At 39.9% G+C, this 22,792-nt stretch overlaps 2 protein-coding genes across 5 annotated transcripts in view; both read left to right on the forward strand.

The window, feature by feature from the left end:
• prrc2b (proline-rich coiled-coil 2B) overlaps positions 1–10,589 on the forward strand; it is a 33,345-nt gene extending 22,756 nt beyond the window's left edge. For 3 of the 4 annotated variants that reach the window (XM_039778941.1, XM_039778943.1, XM_039778942.1), the window contains exons 17-31: positions 623–786; positions 1,705–1,820; positions 1,907–2,048; positions 2,444–2,520; positions 3,578–3,865; positions 4,065–4,166; positions 4,340–4,532; positions 4,616–4,710; positions 4,800–4,927; positions 5,073–5,313; positions 5,481–5,648; positions 5,850–5,926; positions 6,088–6,160; positions 6,487–6,696; positions 7,919–10,589. In XM_039778941.1, coding sequence (XP_039634875.1) covers positions 623–786; positions 1,705–1,820; positions 1,907–2,048; positions 2,444–2,520; positions 3,578–3,865; positions 4,065–4,166; positions 4,340–4,532; positions 4,616–4,710; positions 4,800–4,927; positions 5,073–5,313; positions 5,481–5,648; positions 5,850–5,926; positions 6,088–6,160; positions 6,487–6,696; positions 7,919–8,086 — 2,242 coding nt within the window. In that variant the 3' untranslated portion in view covers positions 8,087–10,589. The remainder of the gene's footprint in view (positions 1–622; positions 787–1,704; positions 1,821–1,906; positions 2,049–2,443; positions 2,521–3,577; positions 3,866–4,064; positions 4,167–4,339; positions 4,533–4,615; positions 4,711–4,799; positions 4,928–5,072; positions 5,314–5,480; positions 5,649–5,849; positions 5,927–6,087; positions 6,161–6,486; positions 6,697–7,918) is intronic. The other variant, XM_039778945.1, reaches the window with a different exon arrangement.
• Positions 10,590–15,202: 4,613 nt separating this feature from the next.
• On the forward strand, positions 15,203–18,499 carry edf1 (endothelial differentiation-related factor 1). The gene is made up of 5 exons (XM_039778946.1): positions 15,203–15,452; positions 16,429–16,480; positions 16,615–16,775; positions 17,748–17,841; positions 17,928–18,499. Exons 1-5 carry the CDS (start codon positions 15,375–15,377, stop codon positions 17,987–17,989), a joined length of 447 nt encoding a protein of 148 aa, XP_039634880.1. The 5' UTR covers positions 15,203–15,374; the 3' UTR covers positions 17,990–18,499.
• Positions 18,500–22,792: the final 4,293 nt, after the last annotated feature.

The raw sequence follows: 22,792 nt of genomic DNA on the forward strand, positions 1-22,792 counted from the left end.
AATAAGATACCTAGCTTTCATTTTACCAGGACTGATTATACTGCTGGACATTCTGATTTAGTTAAGTTCTGGATTGCTTAGTGAACAGGTATCTGTTGTTGCGTCTGTTAACTTGTACCAACGCTTAGCTTTTGAGGAGTAATTTTTTCTTGTCTCTTGGCCAAAACTGATTTGTCACTACTCACTAGCCTTAAGATTCAATTCTGCTCCTTTGTTTAAGGAAGTAAAAATTTTTTCCCTTTTATTGAACAAAGGCTAAGATACTGAGAAGTACTCAGCATGCAGTCGGTCCCAGATGAGGGTGTAGCTCAGTTTCATTGGCTAGATGAATGTGGGAAAGGCACCTGTGCCTGACAGGAGGATTGGTTACTAACACTGTAGACAACATCGCTCCTGAGCCTGAATTTTTGTGGTCATTCTGTTTTTGTTTTTTTCTTGTTGTTCCACCTGTCATCTGTAGCCTTTGCTGAACTTAAGTGGCTAACTGAAAGATTTGTTGTAGATATTTGTTTTTAACTGCCAAAATGATACTCAAATTGACCACAAGATTCTCGAGATGTTATTTGGTTGTGTTGCCATATCCAATTAAAACCCATTTGTCTCACTCTTTCCTGTTTTTCAGCAGGAGCCCAGATGAGTCGGGCCCAGTCTACAGCATAGAGCAGCCGGAGGAGAGGGAGCCCAGTGAGCCCTCAGGGAAGAAATTAGACAAGGACATCAAGCAAGGACCTGTCAAGACAGACATAGCCGAACCTCTGTCCCAGTATGAGCTCAGCAGCTACCCAAGTGAGTCCAATCTTTTTGAATTTAACTTTTTGTGTTGTCCGTGTTGATAGAAAATGAAATGAAAAATTCTAAAGGTGAACTGTTGCCATCTACATTGAAAAAAATCCCGGACAATTGGAGCTGCAACATTTCTAGGGTAAATACTGATCTCGTTTAAATGTTCAATATGTAATATTTACTGTATTTAATTACAAAATTACAATTACAGTCATTGTATGACAACAATGCTAAAGTCAGTATTTTCTCCTTTTTAAAATTTCCATTCTGTGGCAGAATGTCTGTCTGTTTTTGTTTTGGCCTGTGTGTCAACTGCCCATTTTGACACCTGGGTTGCCAGACATGAGATGCAAAAACAACGGGCTGCAGTGAGGGTAGCAGCAACCAAACAAACTGGATTAACAGAGATATTTCAATCTTCCCAACCTAAAAAAAAAACTTGCCTTCTAAACAGTTGCATAACCAGAGACATGGTAAAACAGAGGTAAATATTGGAGATGCATTTAAAAGATGGAGACCAGACCAGATTAGATTAGAGCCCAAAAGGACGCAGAGTTGGCTAATTTCCTCCTGCGCTGTGGAGTAATGTCTGGCAATGCGAGACTAGCATCTAGATAACATTGACATTGTGGGACGTTGGGTTTAGCATTTGCAACCTGGCAACCCCCGTGAACTTCGACGCTGGGAAGGAGGGGCCGGGGGAGACGACTCTCCAGTATTTTTAATTTGTACTGCAGTAACCATTTTAAACGCTAGCTGTCAGTATTAAATATTGGACCTTTTTACCTAAAAAAAAGGGAGAAAAAAAAAGACACAAAACAAACCAACCTGATGATGAAACCGAAAAACAGGTAATGTTCAGTACTGCAGTTCCTACCTATCTGCAGATAATTTTGCATTGACCATATACCTGTTTTGTAGTTGAGGGGGACACAGGGGGACCAGTTTCTAATCCAGATGGATACCAGGATGCCCTGTCAAAAAAGCAAAGACGCCCACAGGAAGATGATAGAAGGAGGAAGGAACAGGGAGCTCCAGTAAGTTAACATATGCTCAGTAATTATGCCAAGGATGAACAAAAAAATGTGTAGTTTGTTGAGCTTCTCATTGTTGCCTGTATTAGGTGCCAGTGAAAAACAGGACTATCACATCCAAGATACCGCCACGCTTTGCCAAAAAGCAGGGAAGCTTGGGCATTGAACAACCTGAGGAAGCACTTTCTTCCAACAACTTGGGAACTGAAATCTGGGAGACAAACAGCTCAGGTAGGAGACAGACATACCATTGTGTCAATGCTTTGTTCTTGATGCTTTTGTCTGGGCTATTAAGCAGTAGCCTTAGACAGATTATAGTAACTTGAAATTGTTAAAGCATCTTTGCTTTATTACTACAAATAGCAGAAGTTGGCTTTCTGCAGGTTTTCTAAAATATTAAAATGAGTTTATGATGACATTTCTTAACCTTAAATTTGTTTTTCAAACCGTCAGAAAGAAGAGATGTTTAGATGAAATTATTTAAAACATGCATCCCTAGTTAAAATTACTTTTAGTTTTTCAACATTTATCATTGATGTTTTAGGCTTTTTTTGCGAATGGAAATTGTGTGAAAATAGATAAAATTATTTTATTCTTCACTAATGACATTTATTTATCATTTTTAGCTCTTTCAGTACAGTCTTCAGGGGGAGACTCATGGACTAAACAGGTGTCTTACACTGGGAGCGAGCCCAACTCTGAGGTAGTACAATGCAGTTGCTCATTGGAAGTTATATATTTGACTGTATATATTTTGTGTCTGTGTTGTTTGTCTGCAGTTAAAACTAGTGGTGTAACGGACCATAATTGAGCCGTGGTCTGTACGGTCCTCACGGTTTGGAATGCATGTGAACCACGGATCAATTGCAAAGTTTAACTGTGTGTGTGTGTGTGTGTGTGTGTGTGTGTGTGTGTGTGTGTGTGTGTGTGTGTGTGTGTGTGTGTGTGTGTGTGTGTGTGTGTGTGTGTGTGTGTGTGTGTGTGTGTGTGTGTCTGTGTGTGTGTGTGTGTGTGTGTGTTGCATTTTTACTGTCGCTGTTACTTAAAGTAAGCTGATAAATCTCTATGAAGGGTTGTCGTGAAAAGATGCGGTATATTAACGCGGATTTCGGTGACTTATTTCGGTGCCACTTAAATGTTTGCGCTGCTCTCTGATGCTCCAAAACCGACGTTACAGGCAACCGAAGCATCGCTGAATGTCGCACTAGTAAACACTAGCGTTTAACTTGGCATTGGATAACGTTAGCCTACAGTTAGCAAGTAGCTGGATTAAACACGGTTAAAATGCTGACTGCTAAACGGTGTAAAGTAAATTGTGTCTGTATTTCACTGTAGAGGATTCCAACACCGGGACTTACAACCATAGATATAAAACAGTCTGCCGCTAAAGCTAAGAGCTAAAAGACACAAACTAGCACTTGGTCACTGCTGTGACCCTTTTCTCATCTGTTTTTGTCGTTTAACCGCAGTTTACTCGGGAAAGAAGTAATTATTGTTCAAAGTTAATGTTATTACATTTTTAATAAATCATTTAAATTCACCCTTTTTTGTGCTGATCTGAAAATTGATCCGATCCGTGACTCAAAACCGGGATCTGAACTGTGAGTTTTGTGATCAGTTACACCCCTAGTAAGCTATTTCTGAATCCCTTATTAGTTTTTTTTCAGCCTCATTATTGACATATAACAAATTGGCTACAACGGTATCTGATTCAATTGAGAAACTTAAACAACTTTTTTGCCAATTCTTCTTTTGGCCAGGACTCTGATGCTGGCCCAGAGCAGAATAAAGAACAGCACAAGCCAGGGCCCATCGGAAATGAACGCTCCCTAAAGCACCGTAAGGGATCGGAAGCTGTTGATCGGCTGGAAGGTGGCCCAATTACGCCAGTCAATGGTGTGGACCTCCATGTGGACACTGTGCTGCCTGTGCCTCCTATTGAGTTTGGTGTCAGTGCCAAAGACTCTGATTTCAGCCTACCACCGGGCTCTACCCCAGTGCCCGTGTCCAATTCTGTCAACAAGCTTCAGGAGGCTCTTACCACCAATGTGAGTGATTATATCTGTACTTTTGTGGTGTCTTGTAAATAAAATGACGAGGTCATCCAAATGCATCAAAAGATTGATGTCACATTCCCCACGGTTATGCTTCAAGTTTGTTTTTTATAATAGTCTCTTTTGTTGCTTAAAAATAAGAGCTATTGACATGCAACTGATTGATCCTGATCTTTTGTTTGTTTTTAAACAGACGGCTCTCAATCAGAGTATCCCCATGCTGCGTTCCAACCACCTACAGCCTGGTATTAACCTCAACCCCATCTCCTTTCCCAGTGCTGACCTCACTCTCAAGGTATTTTAACAATCCAATGTATACATAGCTGTATCTTTACATACATACAACAAAGGAATGTCCATTTATGCAACCCATTCTTGAATGGTAAAGAATATAGTGGGAACATACAGGCAAAACAGAGTGTTTTATTTAAACATGCATATCTACCTTAAATGTTTATTTTTCTTCAGATGGAATCAGCACGCAAGGCGTGGGAGAACTCCCAGTCCCTCCCTGAGCAGGGCTCTCCTGGTGGAGGTGCTTCAGGTGCTCAGCCTCCCTGCAGTGTTGGCTCATCCAGTGGTGTTAGCTACAGTTCCTTTGGAGGGGTTTCAATGCCTCCGATGCCTGTGGCATCAGTAGCACCTTCCATGTCCATGCAAGGTAAAACTTATTTTTTCTATTTAATGGGGGCTTAATCTTTGAGGGGAACTAAACTAACAGCATGTTTAATGTCCCTTCTCTAGGTAATCATATTCCCCCATTGTATCTGGATGGTCATGTTTTTCCTAGCCAGCCCCGCCTTGTACCTCCCATGACCCAGCAGCAGACCTACCAACAGGTAGAGAGATAAACACGCACGCACGCACGCACGCACGCACGCGTTTGTCAGCAGAATTGTCATTATCTTACATTTGTTCATCCATTCAGGCGGCCGCAGCACAGCAGATTCCGATCTCTTTGCACACGTCTCTTCAGGCTCAGGCTCAGTTGGGGCTTCGGGGAGGTCTACCTGTCTCTCAGTCCCAAGAGATGTTCAACTCTATTCCTCCCTTCAGGTACTGCCCCCTCAATTTATCATGGGATTTCTACTGTTCCCATTCATTTTCTTCATTAAGTTATCCGTTTCATGTATGTGACACCTCCATGTAGTTTATATTTTCCTTTCACTCATGCTTTTCACTGCTCTCTTGCTCCTTTCAGGTCCCAGGTTTACATGCACCCCAACCTGTCACAGCCCAACCCCATGGTGCTGTCAGGCGGAGCCCCTCTCAAAGGGCCTTACTCTGCTTTCCCTGGTATGCAGCCCTCAGACATGGTCAAGACACAGTCAGGCTCACACTATCAGCCTATGAATGGCAGCCAGCAGCTAGTCTATGACAGCCAGATGAACCAAGGGCCTGGTATGGGTTCCTCCCAGCTAATGGACTCTCAGCTCATCCAGGTTAGTGGATTGCTGAAGCTTAGTTTCATATCAGCTATTTCAAATGGATTTATTAAATGGTACATTGCATTCATGTTAACACAGCAAGTTTAAGCCTTCGTAGCATAAACCAACCATAATTGGACTGTTGGTTTAAATGATAACAGTAAAATCCTTTATTTCACTAGGTGACCATGCCCCTACCTGGCTCTCAGCTCCGCTATGGTTCAGCTCAGCAACATCTCATCCTCCCACAGTCCATCCAGCTGCAGCAGGGACAAAACCTGTCAGTCGGGGGCCCACGCCGAATGCTGCCACCTGGCTCCCAGGCTTCGGTCATGACTGGCAGCCGAGAGGTGTGACTTACTCATGTTTTGTTGCTCAACCAAAAACGGATCTGTTCAGTCATTAGTGCAATAATGGAAGTCAACTCCCATTTTGTCCCACAAAAATATGTAGACAAATCTGTATAATGTTGCATATCTTATCTATAACTAGGCCATCCACAATTGTTTATGTGAATTGACAGTGCGTCTTTGTTATTGCCCTATTCTCAGGGCTCACAGATGGAAATGAAAGGCTTTCAGTTCTCTGAGAAGAATCATTCCCCAGGTATATCTGGGGGGTCCTACAGGTGAGTGGGAATTACTTGTGCAAATAATATAAATTAACTGTCTACAACACACATTCAGCTTTGCTCTGTCAACAAGTGTGACATGGTGTATCACAAATACACATTTTAAGAAATGGATCGTAAAGCTATCTTTTATTTTCTTTCTCCCATCACCTCATCAGGCCTGGGTCTGCCAGCCCCAGTGGGAAACCCTCTGGTCCTGGGGGTCCTCTGCCTACACATTTTGCTCAACAGGTATTTATTTTTCAATTATATACATACTGAGATACATCTTTCAAAATACATTGCCCAGAGTTCACATTGTTAATAACATTATTGGTTTAATGCATTCACATTTGCACCACCTGTCATTATGCAAAGTTGGAATGCCGTATACAAACTATATTTACTATACTACTATTACTATAACACACCGATGGAATGTAATTGAAGAAACAAACCTGCGACTGAATTCAAGTATTTGGACGAAGTCTGAAAATTCCCCTAAGAAATTCAATACTGACATGCTAATTATTTGTGTTTTCATTTATCCCCCTCCCCTTCTTTCCCTGGACCAATAGGTCCCAACTTGCCAGGGCAGCATGGTGATGCACATGCGGCCCCCCACCACTGGCCCTTTCCCCAACCCCATCCAGAGACCAGTCATGCAGGTCAACAAGCCTGTCATCATTCGCCCCCCCCCTTACCCCAATCCTGGCCGCGACCTTTCCCACTCCACCCCTCCCTCGGCCCCTGAGCCCCATGTTAAAGGGCCAGAGGATGGCATGAAGGTGAGCCACCCACTGTAAATATAGGTAATTTAATTTTATCCATTTTCTTTTTCTCTATTTGCATTGCTTGTGTTGTATGTTCCTTTGACTTTAAGTGTTGAGATGTATTTAACATATCTGAGAGGTCTTGACAGGATACATTTGTAGTGCTGTAAGACTTATCTTGGATAGTATAATTCCATACTGGTATAATAGTAATTTTGATGTGTTTGTACAGGGTTTCCGCGGGGTCTTAAAAAGTCTAAAATTTAAAAATCTAACTTTTAGGCCTTAAAGTCTTAAATTCGCTGAAGTATTGTGTTCTAGGTCTTAAATAATTTTAAACTGGTCTTATTTTTCCTACGTCTTTGCAACGCTACTTATAATGCTCTTTTTTTTTTTTATTGATTTTTTTTATTCCGTGGTGTTGTAGTTTTTTCTTTCACTAGTGCAAATACAGAATCAATCGAGAATCAATTACGACTACAAATGAGACCATCATGCAACTTATATTGAAGCCAATCTGCTTTTATGTGATTGGCGCGAGTCTCTTTCGGATTGTACCACTGACATAAATATTTTATTATTCAGCTTTGGGGAAGTGCAAGCTTAGCGTTACTTGCCTTGAAAAAACTGAGTTTAGGGCTCAGTTGATGTTGTGATAAAGGTCTTTAATTTCATTCATAATGGCCTTAAAAAGGTCTGAAAAGTCTTAAATTTGACTTGTTGAAACCTGCAGAAACTCTGTTACAGACTGTACTGTACTAACTCTACTAATGTTTTACAAATGGTTATCTAAAATAGAAAAATAGTCAGCATGGATTCAGCATGATAGTTATGGTAAGAAATGGTCAAGTTAGAATAGCATTTAAAAAGCCTTAAAAATAGGGTCAGAGATGAGACTAAATCATTATATCTGTAGCATCATAAGCATGTTATGGTAAATGAGGTAGAAATATGGTGTTCTGGATAGCTGAGAATCTTTCCTGCCTGACACTGTAAAACTTATTCGTTATAATCAACAATAAGTAATTGCCAATATTGCTTTTCCAGACAAAGCATAAATTGTCCAAGTAACTGCTAAAATTGACAAACTGTGCAGATGTTGAAAATCATCAAAAGATTGTTGGAATCTAGTTTTTTTTTTTTTTTTACCTGACAGCTGAGCATCAGTATGTGCATAAATCTATGATTTTCCAGGCTCTTCTGTAGGTCTTAGTAACTCTGCCTTTTCTTTGTGTAGAATAAAACCATGCGAGAAGTGCGACAGGCAGTGGGTGAGGGCAAGACACCATCTGGGGGCATGACCAGCAAACTCCAGGAGCCCCTACCCTCCACAGGGCAAGCCAAACCAGCACGCACTGGAGCCATCAAACCCCAGGCTGTCAAAGTAGAGGAGGGCAAGGCATAACAATGGACCTTAAATCCTCATCATCACTTAGCCTGCCAACACAAGCCCCTTGACCAATGTCTGAGCCTTCCAAGACCCATGTTATCCAAAGGCACCATGGCAAGGGGCAGACATCATAATGAATTACCCCTCTTGAACTGTCAGAACTGGACACCATTTCACACCACGTATAGAGATATATAAATATATATAAATATATACATAGACACAGTCTTTTAAGCAGATCTCTTCAAGGTCCTCTTTAATTTATTATTAGTCACTTTTAAGGGGAGATTGGTAAAGAGAAAAGATATTTCTGTTTTTTTTTTGTTTCTCTTCAAGGTGGGGAAAATAAAAATGGCCATCTCAGACAGATGGTTCATTTTTCATACCATTTTGCCAAACTGTATTTACTCCCTCTTATGGACTGTTGCCGTTAATATCAGGCAGACACTTGATATAACTCACTATTAGGAAGCAAAGTAATTTTTTTAAACAAATTTGAAATGCAGTGGGGCACTTTTTTTTTTTTTTAATCATTTTTCATTGGCATTTTCGCTGGTAAATTTAATGTTTAAGTCATCACCCATTCCTGCTATTGGTAGGACTTACTTTATTAACCCAGAAAAAAATCCACCAATTTGTGGACATCATTGCATGTCAAGATGTCAAAAGTCAAGTAATGCATCTTCTGGGGTACTTCACCCAGCCTATGAACTGTGGCAAACTGCTTAGTTTGGTAGAAATCATTTCTTTTCTTAATACTCTGTTCTTTGCTTTTACATCCTGTCGCTCGCTCTCTTCCGTATGTAAATTGAAACTAAAAGGTGGACATTTTACCAAAATCATGTTTCTTCCATGGGAACTTCACTGGTATTGATACAGCGTGTGCATGTGATGTGCTGAATGTGTGTAAACTTGCGGGACTCCTACTTAGAACAGAGCAACATTTCACAAAGACTGTACCTGAACTCAGCATTCATAGTGCTGCCATCGACTTGTGTGGATTTTGATCAACCAAGCTGGCAACAATTTTTTGGGCTCATTGTAAAGTTTTTTTGTGTGTGTGGGGGGGCTGCATTCACAATTGCTATAAGGACCCCCCCAAAATAGCTGATTGAAATGTTTGCTTTCTTATCGCTTTGTTTGGGTTGTAATTCATCAAGTTGTCGGTTAATGAACATGTGATGTAAGTGATGATTTTTACATCCCTAAGTCTGGGGCGTTAAGCTTTCTTCTTTAAAGGCTCTTGAAAGACTTTCCTCTCTAATTCCGGTAAAATCCCACTTAACAGTACTGTGGGGGACTTGCGAAGAAACAGACTCATCACCATTTGATTATTCAGCATCTGGTCTCTGAGGTGGCACTAGCAATAAATGCAGCCTAACTATAATCACAATCAGGGTCCAACAAGAAGCTAATGATCACAAACGAGGGGCATATAGCATTGCTTGTTGAATAAAATACGTTATTTGCTTAAGCTTTTTTTGTGAGCACTGCAGTTCCAGTGGACTACGAAGGACTTTTAAAAGTGTTTGTTCTATTTGAAAATGTGAAGCTGTTGGAATCATCTTTTATTCTGTTTTTTTGTAATGGACATTCTATTGAAACTCACAATACCTATGTCCTAACTGGTTAAATGTTACTGCTTACCATAACGCTCCATGACACTACAAAATGTTAAGATTTATCTTTGACAGTGTTTCACTGGTATATATGTATATGCATACTTAACTGTACAGTCGAGCCTTGTCAGCAAGGGGAGGCTTAAACCCACATTTCATTTTAGATATTGTGGCACTATAAAGGATTTAACGTTGGAAAGGTCACTGTGTTCTCAGAATGGACTGCTTTCACTTGTTGATAGGTTTAGTGGGCTTGTTTTTTTTTTGCCTCATCCCTTACTGCAAAAGATCATGATGCTTCTCATCATTGTACCTGCACCAAAATGTTGCCCTGAGTTGTTTTTTTTTGTACTTTTAAGATGCATATTTCATTTTGTCAAAGGACCAGTGCTTTCTACAGCTGATCCGGCATTCTATTTATCCTACCTGATCTTTATCCTTTCAGATATTTGGTCATTACTCTCCCTTGTTTAAAAAAAAAAAAAAAAAAAAAAAAAAAAGAGCTTATTGAAAGAAAAGAAATAAAGCAGTTGTGTTTTCTTAAATGTACTGTTGATTCTGTATTCTCACTTTGTTGTATTAAAATCATGCATCAAATTCTTGTGAAAGCAGAAATGATGGGGAAATGAATTTAGGCTATGTGTCCAGCACAATATCAGATAAACACTGACTGTTCTGTGGTGTTTTTAGCTTTTCACACAGCATTTCCTCCAGGTACCTGAGCATATTTTCTCCCAGTAGCTACACCTTATATGTACCCCATTCTCAATCAAGCATTTCCACTTTAAAATAAGTTGTACCAAAAACATTTGGTTTGGATGGACCGTTTTTGCCATGCATGGTTATGCCATAAAACCATACAACTACAATACACTGTGTGTTCCATTCACACAAAGGTTTGTGGATGTGCTTGGTTACTCTATTGTTTTTTTGTTTTGTTTTTAAAATGTTTTTCCAGTTTAATAACCAGGTTTAAATTAAAAGCTTTTTTTTTTTCTTTTTTTTTCAAGTCAAATAAACAAAAAAAAATACTCTAAATCCAAGACAACTAATGTTTTTGCAGTATAAAGGGCCTTTTGGGTCTGGCTGGACTGTCAACCCTTGTCCAGCAAGCTCTCCCTTTGGACTTGTCTAGTTAGGAGTTGTACTCATTTTTAATTAGAGAGCAAGGAGTCCCAAGATGACTAAGGTGTCCCGAAGGGATATGAGAGAAAATTAGAACAATGTGTCTGTTTATTTCTCTATTTTTTTTTTCTTTCACATTTGGTTTAACTGCTCATAACTATGTCTAATAACTTCATAACTATATACACGAATGACCTGTAAGGGATCACAAATAGTCTACTTATTTTAAAGTAGTCACGATATAAAAGCAGGGGGAAAGCACTGTTCTAGACACTTAAATTTCAGCAATGCATTTTGAATAATTTAGGATTTCATGAGCCAGCACTACTAGATTGACTTTTAAAACACCTGTTATTATTTCATTAATAACAAATACCGTAACATCACAATAATGCGCCTGTAAAAAAACATGCTACATGACGTCAGAAGTGTCACATTCCTGATTTTCGCAGGATAAAAAGAGGCTTGTCTGGACAAAAAGTTTTCCCTTTGTGGTCGCAGAGCGAAATCTCGTACTTCGCCGCAGGATTTGGCGTTTTACCTCCGAGCATTTTGGGTGTTTTCGAGGTAACAAGGTAACTTCACTTCTGTTTTTAACTTTCTGTCGGCCCCGGCCGTAGTAGACATGTTGTACCGTGATGTGTTGCATGCGCGAGTAACCGAATCCTACATTTGATATAGACTACAGTCTATGTTTGATATGCGACCATGATGTGCTGCTAGCTAAAAACATAAAATCCCTGCATACAACGCAAGTCAAACTATTCTACTCAAAGTGTATCGTTAATACTCAAATGAAAGGGGTAAAAATCCATGTCGCTCCAGAGAGGAAACTATGTCAGCCATTTTACGTTACCTGGATCGAGCTCTTGTTTGTAAAACGGACTAGAGAGAGAGAGAGAGAGAGAGAGAGAGAGAGAGAGAGAGAGAGAGAGAGAGAGAGTGTGTGCGCGCGCGTGCGTGCGGTTCTCCAGTTGCAAGTAATATTGAGTTGATGGGAAAACCAATATTTTTTTGTATTTCTTATGATCAGTGACCATTGACTTTTAGGTATAACCACCAGAGGGATACACAGTAAAGTAAAGCTTTTAACACTATTTAACGCTACTATGAAAGGATTCCATCTCTAAAGTGTGCCCACTAAATGGAAAAAAATATATATGAGAATATTAGGATGTGGTTTAAAAAAACATTTTACATTTTTGATTTTAATTTAAAAAAACACCTCATGTCACAGTATGTTGCAGTTTTCTTTGAATAACAAGTGTGTTTCTGTGACCCAGGATGGCGACCCAGAAGGGCGGTGTCAGGCCCGATGAAGGCCTGATGATGATGCAGGAGCTTGACGACCGGCTGAAAGAGCAGATTGACAAACTGGAGCATGTTCGCCTTGCTGCTGTTGAACTGAAGGACAACTTGTCTGGGGTACGTTCAGCATGCAATCCAATCTAGAATAATAAAAACTGTTTAATCAAAATTAATTTCCTGTGTGCTCTCTTCTATTTTGACATTATTTTCTTCTGAAAACAGAGCAACCGTGATCTTACCCAGTCTATCGCTGACCATCTGGAATGGTTGAATCACTTGTCCGAGCGAGTGGAGACTCTTCACATGAACACAACGGTTTTTGTTCAGGTGAGAAACGGATGGCGTTTCAGAGGGGTTCTGGGTAATGTGCATGCAAAAGTTGGCAGTACGCCTCTTCTGTTGTTTTTAAACAGAACTGTGAATATTATACTAGTTATTCGATAATAATAAAAAAGGGTCTTAAATAGGGGTTGGGGAAAAAATTGATACAGCATAGTATCACAGTATTTTCCGTGTCAATACTGTATTGATACACGGACGCCAAGTAGAGAATTCAACTTTTTGGTACAAGAATAGTCTCTCTTTGCCAGACCTTCCTCCACCTCTGCTGCGGAGGGTCTGGCTATTAGTCCACACAGCATTCTGGGATGGGAGAAAAACGTGCTGTGGTTTATTGCCATTTCTTTAAACCAATCGCAATGGTCTTGGGTGGCGCTAAGCACCGGGAAAAGCCACGGTGCCACTGCAAAATAGCCTCAGGAAGGAACTTGTTTTGGTGGAACATGTGTACATTCAAAAGTTGTTTTGTGCAACAGAAAACTCAGATTGGACAGATAGTCTAGCTAGCTGTCTGGATTTACCCTGCAGAGATCTGAGGAACAGTTAACCATAGTCCTCAGAAATCCACCAGAGTTTAGAATTTCAACGCAAACAAAACGGAAGGTAATCCGGCTGAAAAGAGTGAAATCCAGCGGGATTTCCCACGGCAACGGAGCAATCCCGGAAGTGGAATGTCGTGGCTATAGACTCGTACAAGATCTCCACACACACACACACACACACACACACACACACACACACACACACACACACACACACACACACACACACACACACACACACACACACTCCCCCAAAACATTGAGTCTAGAGTTCTAGCAACCAACCAGCAGTGTTGTAGTCAAGACCACCTAAACCGAGACCAAGTCATTACCAAGACCAGAGTGTATCGAGACCGAGACAAGACCAAGACTTTGAGGGGTTGAGACCGAGACAAGACCAAAACCAGACCAAACAACTGAAACATACAGTATATACACAACTAGCTAATATGTATAGCTAATATTCGTTTAATCCCTTTGGGTGAGGGGGTGAAGAGATTTCTGGAGAGTTTTGCTACAGAGGCAGATTGATAACTTTAGCTGGCTAGCTTAGCTAACATCACTTACACTTCCCTTTCTTTATCCTTCATTACTTTGTGCAGATAAAAAATGTAGGTGGTCCCAGCTGTCGGTTAGCGTTACATTGCAGAACTTACACACTGCTGTGTTTTCTTTTAGATAAACTCTTTAAAAAAATATAATAAATAAAATGTAATAAATAAAATGTTATTACTGACGATTTGACTGAGATCTCTGAGACAGCCAGAGCTTCTTCTCCTGTCACCTACATTTACTTTGGGAGTGCGTGTTAAGGGGGGTTAACGGTAACACATTTCAAACTAGAAATGAGTCAAGTTATTGGTTACATTTGAAACAGGATGTTTTACATCCAATCACAGTAAAGATGTTAAAACATAAATCAGATGATACACAGGCAATTTAGTGATATCCCTGCAGTTGTGGTCTTGACCGGTCTTGAAATAAAATCCAGAGTCCTCTTCATTCAAGAAAAAAATGTGGTTGATTCCGAGACGAGACTGAGACCTTCAGAAAGTGAGCCCAAGACCGGTCTCGAGTACTACAATACTGCCAACCAGTATTCCAAAACTGTAATACTACCATGTCCTGGGTCTGCTGTATGCCAGTTAGTTACTGATAATTTGATTAAACCGAAATGTGCTTGAAGATATGCACCTTAAAGCATAATTCCAACTGAAATATGAATTGTATAAAAAGTAGATTTTGATACTGGCCCTCTAGACAACACAACGGGTACCCCAAATTGGGTAAACATACAGTAGCCACCTTAGGGTCCTTGCCATTTCAGTTATTTCTAGACTATTTCTGAAACTTGGAAATACATCGGACAGTGTAAAATGCTCTTCAATTATTTTCTTAATCTATTTCCAGATGAATCCCAAGCCTCGTGCATGGACAGGGAAACAGGGTTCCAAACATGGCTACCGCTTGGGACGTCTCCACCAGGCTGAGGACGTCCATTCAGAGATTGGCTGGTCCCCCATCCGCACACGACGCAACAGTGATGCTGCCTCTGAAATGTCTTGTTACTGGTAGACTGTGGCTTGTAGATCAACAAAGGTATCAATTAGTGCAAAATATTGTACAGCTGGCTTTCACCAAATTGATGGTTGAAAACTAAACTTTTTCCACATTTTCTTATGGGTAAATTTTTACTCATTATGATGCCAAGTTTTACATATTGTGTAATACTTTGCATTTTTCTATGTCCTGTATTGTTGTGTTGTTGAACATGTAAGATTTTTATTAAAATCATGGCTAATTTGATCTCCTTTACTTTTGTGTAAAGTTTGTGAAATCCTCTAAACTGTTATTTTTAAATTTTGTGTAAATAAATAAACACTATTGGTACACTCAGTGATACATTATTCAGAGTAATGTCTAAACTAATTCCTGATAAATAACTATGTAGGCAATTTGTTAATTTTTGTTCTCAATAACAGCCAACTGATACAACAAACTGATGTTTTGTAACAACTGGATAAGAGGCAGTGTGATTGCTCCCCTGTCTGATGTAATGTGCGTTTTAAATGTGCAATCGTCCATTATGTAGCTACCATCACACGGTGGAAAAACCTGGCATGTGGATGTAGGTCAGCGTGCTCCACCAGCAGAGGTCGCTGCTGAAACTCGTCGAATTATGTGACTGTTCATCACTCTGTTGTAAATAAAGCTTTGGCAGAACGCGTGGATGATAATTCTGGAAGGAGTGTCTAGTCCGCTAAAGTAACACTACCTTATTTAAAAAGGGTTAATTTCGAACACTGAGTTGTACTTATTATTATTATTATTTTTTTTATATTACGGGTAACGAGTGAACCCCTGAAAAACATGGCAGAAAGTGACTGGGATACCGTGACTGTCTTGAGGAAGAAGGGGCCGACTGCTGCACAGGCCAAATCCAAGCAGGTTAGCACCTCACTAACGTTGCGTCTGTTTTTCTGAAGCTAACTATTGATCCTCTAAGCTAGCCGAAACTCGGGGTCGGTGTTACAGTGAACACCCGAGTAAACAGCTAGTTCATAGTGTATTAAGTTAGTAAAACGTGGTAACGTTGCACGTGGTTACGGGTTAAATTGACCAGCAAACATTGCTCATGCTCCATGGTTCAGCCATGAAGGGTTTAGCTAATAACAACAGTGGATGTAGCCGTTTGTCTCTTTCTTCAACCCGTTTATAACGGTCGGGATGTAACGTTAACTTAACTAGCTAGCTAGGCGGTGTGATTTAGGGGTGACGTATCATCTGTTTGTTAGTGTCGCTAGTGTTCTTACTGCAATAATGAACGTTAAATATTTGACGGTGACAAAAATAGCAATTAGCATTAACCAGCTAACCGTAAAAGGATACTCGGCTAGCTAAGGTACACTCTAGGCTCCTAACTAGCTAGCTAGCTTTTAAGTGGGATAGGACGTCATGCCCAACCCCCATGCAGATGTCTGGTAACTTGATGATTGTTGGCAAAACATTTAACTTAAGCAAGTTAAACACCGAAGGTCATGCTGTAAAGGTAGACATCCTTAACGTTAAATGACCGAGACAAATGAGCACACATCTAGCGTTAGTTACTGTAACGTTAACAGCTGTTTTAACATTATGTGGGAACATGTTGCTACGGTCCGTAATGGAAAGAGTTACAGCCTAAGCAGCAGTAAAGTTGGCGTGGTTGTGCTAGGACAGGACTGCTCATGTTGTCCTTTTGTTTAACTTATGCGTCATACTTGGATAAGCAGATTCGTTACATATTAGCTAACTACGTGATTTGTAATCAGGGTTAGCTAGCCAAAAGCTGAATACAGCATGTTCTGGTTATTATGCAATTCAGTCAATGAATTTGGAATATATTTTGAAATGTAAGATTTGTACATATCCATCTTTTTTCTAGGCAATCACTGCTGCTCAGAGACGTGGGCAGGACGTTGAGACATCCAAGAAATGTAAATTTATACTTTTTGTAATTCTGCAGGCAAAACATGACTTTAACAGCTTGTGCTGTGATTTTGCTGTTTTTGCACATCTGCCTCCCTGGATGATGCACCATGTTTACTTTGATCAACTGCTTGTCACACAGGGTCTGCAGGGCAGAATAAACAGCATCTTGTGACAAAGAACACAGCCAAACTGGACCGGGAGACAGAGGAGCTTCACCATGACAGAGTTCCCCTGGAGGTGGGCAAGTACATTCAGCAAGGCAGACAGGATAACGGTCTGACCCAGAAAGACCTGGCTACTGTGAGTATACAGACTTCTTGTACATTGAAAATGTGTAACAATTGATAGTACTGCTGGAAGAGATGCCTTTTGTCTGCATTTGTAAAACATTGTTTACCTTGATTATTAGGGTTGGGCATCGTTTGGATTTAAACGATTCGGATTCCAATTTCCAATTCTTCCTTTCGATTCCGGTTCTTATCGATTCCGATTCTTTGAGGGGTACAGTTGAAACGGGTCACATACTTATTTCACAAATAAGAGGCACGTTTTATTTTGATTCAATGGTAGGTTGCAGTTTTACCAGGCTTTTTCAACGTAAAATAAAGCCACACTAGAGCGCCGCTTACTGTGCTCCAAGGCTGCAACACAACAAGCGCCTGGCTGCTACGGAAACCAAAACTTGCGCATGTTAAATTTGGAACCCATGATCTGATTTGAAACCAAATCCTCCACACGATTCCAATAAAGAAACAATTCCACTGGAATCGTTTTTTTTTTTTTTTTTTATAAACGATTCCAAGTAGGAATCGGTTCTCGATGCCCAACCCTAATTGATTATGTATGTTGCTGAATCGGAAGTTAACTTGCACAAAGTGATGTACAGAGGGGGAAATCGCCTAAAAGTAGAAAACTAAGACAAAGCTAACAAAGTAACAGTGAAGCACATTGCATCACATATCGTGATAACCTAACCAATTTGCAGCCACATTTGACATAACACCGCTTAGAGGTTAATGCCAAAATAGTAGGAAGTAGAAAGCCTGATGGGTTCCCTGTATATATCTATGGGTTCTCTGACCAAAAGAGGCTGTAAGATCTGTGAGACACTGCCTCTTATTGAATACAGCCTCTTGGCTAGGATATAGACTTTGGAAGTATCAATCAATTGCAATGCACAGTCCTGTATAAAATAATTACACACAAACTATATTCTCAATAAAAAAAATGTTTTAAACAAAATTATGATATTTGGCAAAATCTTTTTCTCAGAAAATTAACGAGAAGCCTCAAGTCATTGCGGACTACGAGTGTGGGAAAGCAATTCCTAACAACCAGGTCTTGGGCAAGATAGAGAGAGCAATTGGTAAGAATACTCTTAATTAAATGATTGATTATTATGTCTCAATTGCCAGCTTTATAACACGTATATTCATCCTCTGTCATGAACAGGGCTGAAACTGCGTGGGAAGGATATTGGCCTACCACTGGAGGCAAAACCCAAGAAGAAATGAATACAAAGCCTCGAAATCAGCCCTCCCTTCCCATCTTTCCCAGTTTCTAGAAACAGAACCCTTTCCCCACCCTCAAAAATCTCCCCCATCCCTCCCTCCCACTACCTGGGCTGATCTCACCTGTGTCCTGCCTGAGGACCTGGTGCTCCACTGCATTACAGGCTGCATACTGAAACAGTTACTTGACCACATAATCAATGAATGATCGAACATATTTTTCAACGTCACAAGCTCCAAGTTCTGTGAACCTTCTTTTCACCTATGTCTGCTTAGGCTTTGGCATGATAAATTAAACTTTTTGATAGTAATGTAAGCTCATTCAAAAAGTTGACTTATTTTTCATGACCAAACAAACTAGTTTGACATTAATTCTGAGCATGATGTTAAGCCAAAAGTGCTTGATTGCATCTTTTTCACACACTTGAGACAGTGGGTGTATTTACAGTGTTTTTTTTTAATGCTGTGCTTGGTTTTGATCTAAAAAATAAAGTTTGACAGTTCATGACATTACTGGGTGTGCATTTGTAGCCACTTTAGCACAGTATTTCATAACAAAGTCATCTTTGCAGTTTTGTCAAAGCAAACTCGGATATTACGCTGAACTCCATGTTCAAGAAGTGAATGCCTCATAGTAGGAGGCACTAATCGTATCAGAAACTGTTGAGTTGAATGTACAAAACTTAAGGGAAATGCTAGTTTTCATGACTTTAGTTCTATGGCAAGAATTTTAGAAACCAATACATATTCAATCAAAACTACATTTGGATTGCTGTTGGGAGAACAAAGTGCTGCAACAACCTCAAAACTGAATGTAGTAGTAATATTGTTCCACTAGATGTCAGAATAGTACCACAAATATCGGGACTGTTGCGCAAAAAAGTTGTAATGCAGTTAGACTTATTTGTGCAAAACATTTTGACTGCTTTATGTAAAAACACTAACATGGTACATACATTGCAATTTCTTTTTTAAGACTTCCATAAAGTAAATCTTGCTCTATACATTAAAATGTTTACAACTGCTGATAAAGCACAGGTGCATAATTTAAATGGTGTCAATTAAGAATGTAGGCACTTTTTGCAAGGATATTTTAAAATGTTCAGGCATTTGTAATGTATCTTTTAGTGTCTTAAAAGTGAACTTAAAATTAAGACATGCCTGCCCCCTTCAAATGTACAGCACTCTAAAATGACAGGCATTGATGAAGCTTGACTTTAAGTAGCTGCTTCTTTCTCTACAGTGTTCCACTTTCACCATGGGTTATGGAGATTTGCTTTCTTTTGCTAGTGGTAAGGCTGCCTTATGTTTTATTAAAGATTCATGGACCCTATTGTTGCAAAATCACAAACCGCATGGTAAGGGGAAGTACATTCAAGGACTGATGTAAACAAAGAATTGCGCAAGGTTAAAAGCTTCCTCAGGTGAGACTGCCAGAGATGAAAAAAAGAGCATACAGAGGTCAAGCAGTGCAAACGATGAAGTCCTCTGTCCTGATAAACCTCCATCGAGCCCGTGCAATCTGTGGTTTGGTGAGATAAGACCCTGGGGTGCCCCTGGAACATCTGTAAATCAATGTGGCCATTATTAGAAGGATCAAAATTTATAAAAAAAGTAACTGTGTGCACATCCCACCTTCTGGCAGGTGCAGGACAAATGAAAATACTTAAAACGAAAATAATATAATGTCCGCAACACTGCTTTAAACTCCCATATTTAATATAAAAATGCAACGTTTCGACCCAGCTGGGTCTTCTTCAGGCAAATGGTGAACACATTTGATGAAGGGATATATGTAGGGCTCACATTCAGCTGACACACCATCTGGCTTCAATTAGCCTGATTAGGTGTGAGCTACCCAAAAAGGCCCCACCCATGACATTTTCATAGACTTTTTCACCATATACATCCCAAAAGAGAGGGGGGGGGGGTTGCTTTTTAAAATACAATATATCCAAAGAGACACATGATATTACCATGCACAGAACTAGAGAAAAAGGGAAAAAGAAAAAAATGGGAAAAAGAAAAAATATATAGAGATAAACATTCAAGAGGAAAACAATTCCATATAAAGTTACCACAAACAGTTAAGAAATTAATGAACACTACTATTATTAGAAGGAAGCATCAAGGAAATATAATCGTAAGTAGAACACACCTGAAGAACCATGTTGTGACTATACTCATGGGTTTCCTAACAGGCCCTTTTCACAGCTGACCCAGTAGCCTAACATACAGTAGAATCGGTCAAGGAGTAAAGTATGCTGTTCAATTAGCAGTAGTGAGTGCTTTACCTGAGGAGACAAATAGTTGCAAACAGTGGTGTGCAGGAGCCCACAGGCTATGAGGTCAAACATGGAACCAGAACAGCAAGGACACAGTTGGGGGACAATCCTAGCTGCCCCACATCTCCATTGACCATCTGGCAATTCTCCCCAGTGTTACTGTTAGTGAAGTGAGTAGTATGAAGTGTGTAGTAATGTTGAACTGACGGTGAAGGAGCACTTTGGGCTACTGTCAAATCAGCCGCTGGCTGTGCTGTAAGTTAACAATGTGGATGGAAATTTGTCCTGGCTGAGAACTTTCCTAAATAGCTTTCTTAAGGCTAGCTGAGCCAGCCAACAATGAGCGTGACATATCCAAACTGTTTTAGTGGGGTTAATGGATAAGTATGGGTTAAATATAGTTTAAGCACCATTCACAGTCATTTAAGTTAACATACTTGCATGTGGTTTCTGGGGGAGTTAGTGTTTCCAAAGAAGTGCTGACATGCACATATAAATATATGTTGTGTCTTTGTATTGGGGCTATGTGTTGGAGTTTAAGTGTGCAAGAAAAGTAGGTAAATGCACTTTTGGAAAGATGGTATAGAAAGTTGGATGGAATAGAAATAATGACAGTGTAATTACACAGTAATTATGGCTGGATGCACATTAGTGACTTTGTGGTGGGGTGGGGGAACAGTCATTACATTTGTGTACTGGGAATAAGAGTGTAGTTTTCCTTTAACTGTCCTCTATGTTTCACATTACTTTAAATAATGTGTCTTATTTTTTGTCCTCTTAGGTTCTGTGCTGAAGACGGTGTGCTGGGTTGCATATTTGCTCAAATAAAGTATGCAACCTCCTGACCAGTGTTCACTGGACAAACAAAGGAGGGAGCCTTACTGTTGTTACTAGGGGGTTATTTGGATTCTTGCTCAACAGGCTGCTTCACTCGGTGAGTGTGTGAAAGAGAGAGGGAGACAGAGACTGACTGCGTTCCTGGAAATGCCATTCCATTGGTCAAAACACCATAGCAACATAGTTCCACCTATGACAAGGGAGCAGCCAGTGGTTTTGAAGGAGTGATGTGAAGCAGAAAGCTACGTTGGGGGGGGGGGGATTGGAAGTCTGGGGTCTAGTTTTGGCCTGAGGCTCCAAACTCAAATTGAGATTCCACTCCACATACAACCTGTTGTGTTGATCCGTGCAATGCGCTCTCTGTAACAGCAGATGCTTCTCTTTTAGCTGGCTTTCTTTGTCTGTTAGTTTTGTGCCTTTTTATATTTTTTTCAGTTTGAAAATTGCATCAATTGCTTTAATCCCTGCACAAAGAACTACCGTAGTTTATGTACAGTGGGGTTCATAAGTTTAGGAACCCATGCTAAAGTTGACTTAAAAACAGGAATAAAAAAATAATCTTTTGGATATTGATGCCTTAATTAAAAAAATTAGGAAAAATCCAACATTTAAGGACACCAATTTTCTTTGTGAATGAATAATGTATCGTAAATAAATAAATGTTCTTCCTTAAAATACAGGGGGCATAAGTATAGACACCCTATGTTAAATACCCATAGAGGCACGAAGATGTTTATTATTAATGGCCAGTTATTTCATGGATCCAGGATACTATGCATCCTGATAAAGTTCCCTTGGCCTTTGGAATTAAAATAGCCCCACATCATCACATAGCCTTCACCATACCTAGAGATTGGCATGGGGTACTTTCCATAAGATCATCTCCCAATGCAAATCAAACCAGCTATTAGGCTAACTGAAATAAAACCATGCCAATCTCTAGGTATGGTGAAGGCTATGTGATGATGTGAGGCTATTTTAATTCCAAAGGCCAAGGGAACTTTATCAGGATAAATAGTATCCTGGATCCATGAAATAACTGGCCTTTAAAAATAAAAATCTGCCTGCCTCTATGGGAATTTAACATAGGGTTGTCTATACTTATGCCCCCTGTATATTCAGGAAGAACATTTATTTAATTACGATACATTATTCATTCACAAAGAAAATTGGTGTCCTTAAAGGTTGGATTTTTCCTATTTTTTTTAATTATGGCATCAATATCCAAAAGATGATTTTTTTTATTCCTGTTTTTAGTCAACTTTAGCATGGGTTCCTAAACTTATGAACCCCAGTGTATATTCAAACATTTCCCTGGTTGGTACATGGTTAAGGTTTTTCATTCTGCAATTACAAGAGATGCTGCACTGCCTTGCATAAATGTACTTTTGCAGCTGATTCAGAACGCTGCTGCCCGAGTTCTCGCTAAGACCAAGCAAGTGGATCACATCACTCCAGTTCTGAAGTCTTTACACTGGCTTTCTGTGCCTCAAAGAATTGATTTCAAAGTACTTCTGCTGGTTTATAAATCGCTAAACGGTTTAGGGCCAAAATACATTTCGGATCTGCAATTGCACTATGAACCACCCAGACGTCTCAGGTGGTCTGGGACAGGCCTGCTTTCTGTCCCCAGAGTCAGAACTAAACAGGGAGAAGCAGCGTTAAGTTTTTATGCTCCACATAT

Source organism: Perca fluviatilis, chromosome 17 (assembly GCF_010015445.1).
Source record: "Perca fluviatilis chromosome 17, GENO_Pfluv_1.0, whole genome shotgun sequence".
Classification (NCBI taxonomy): domain Eukaryota; kingdom Metazoa; phylum Chordata; class Actinopteri; order Perciformes; family Percidae; genus Perca; species Perca fluviatilis.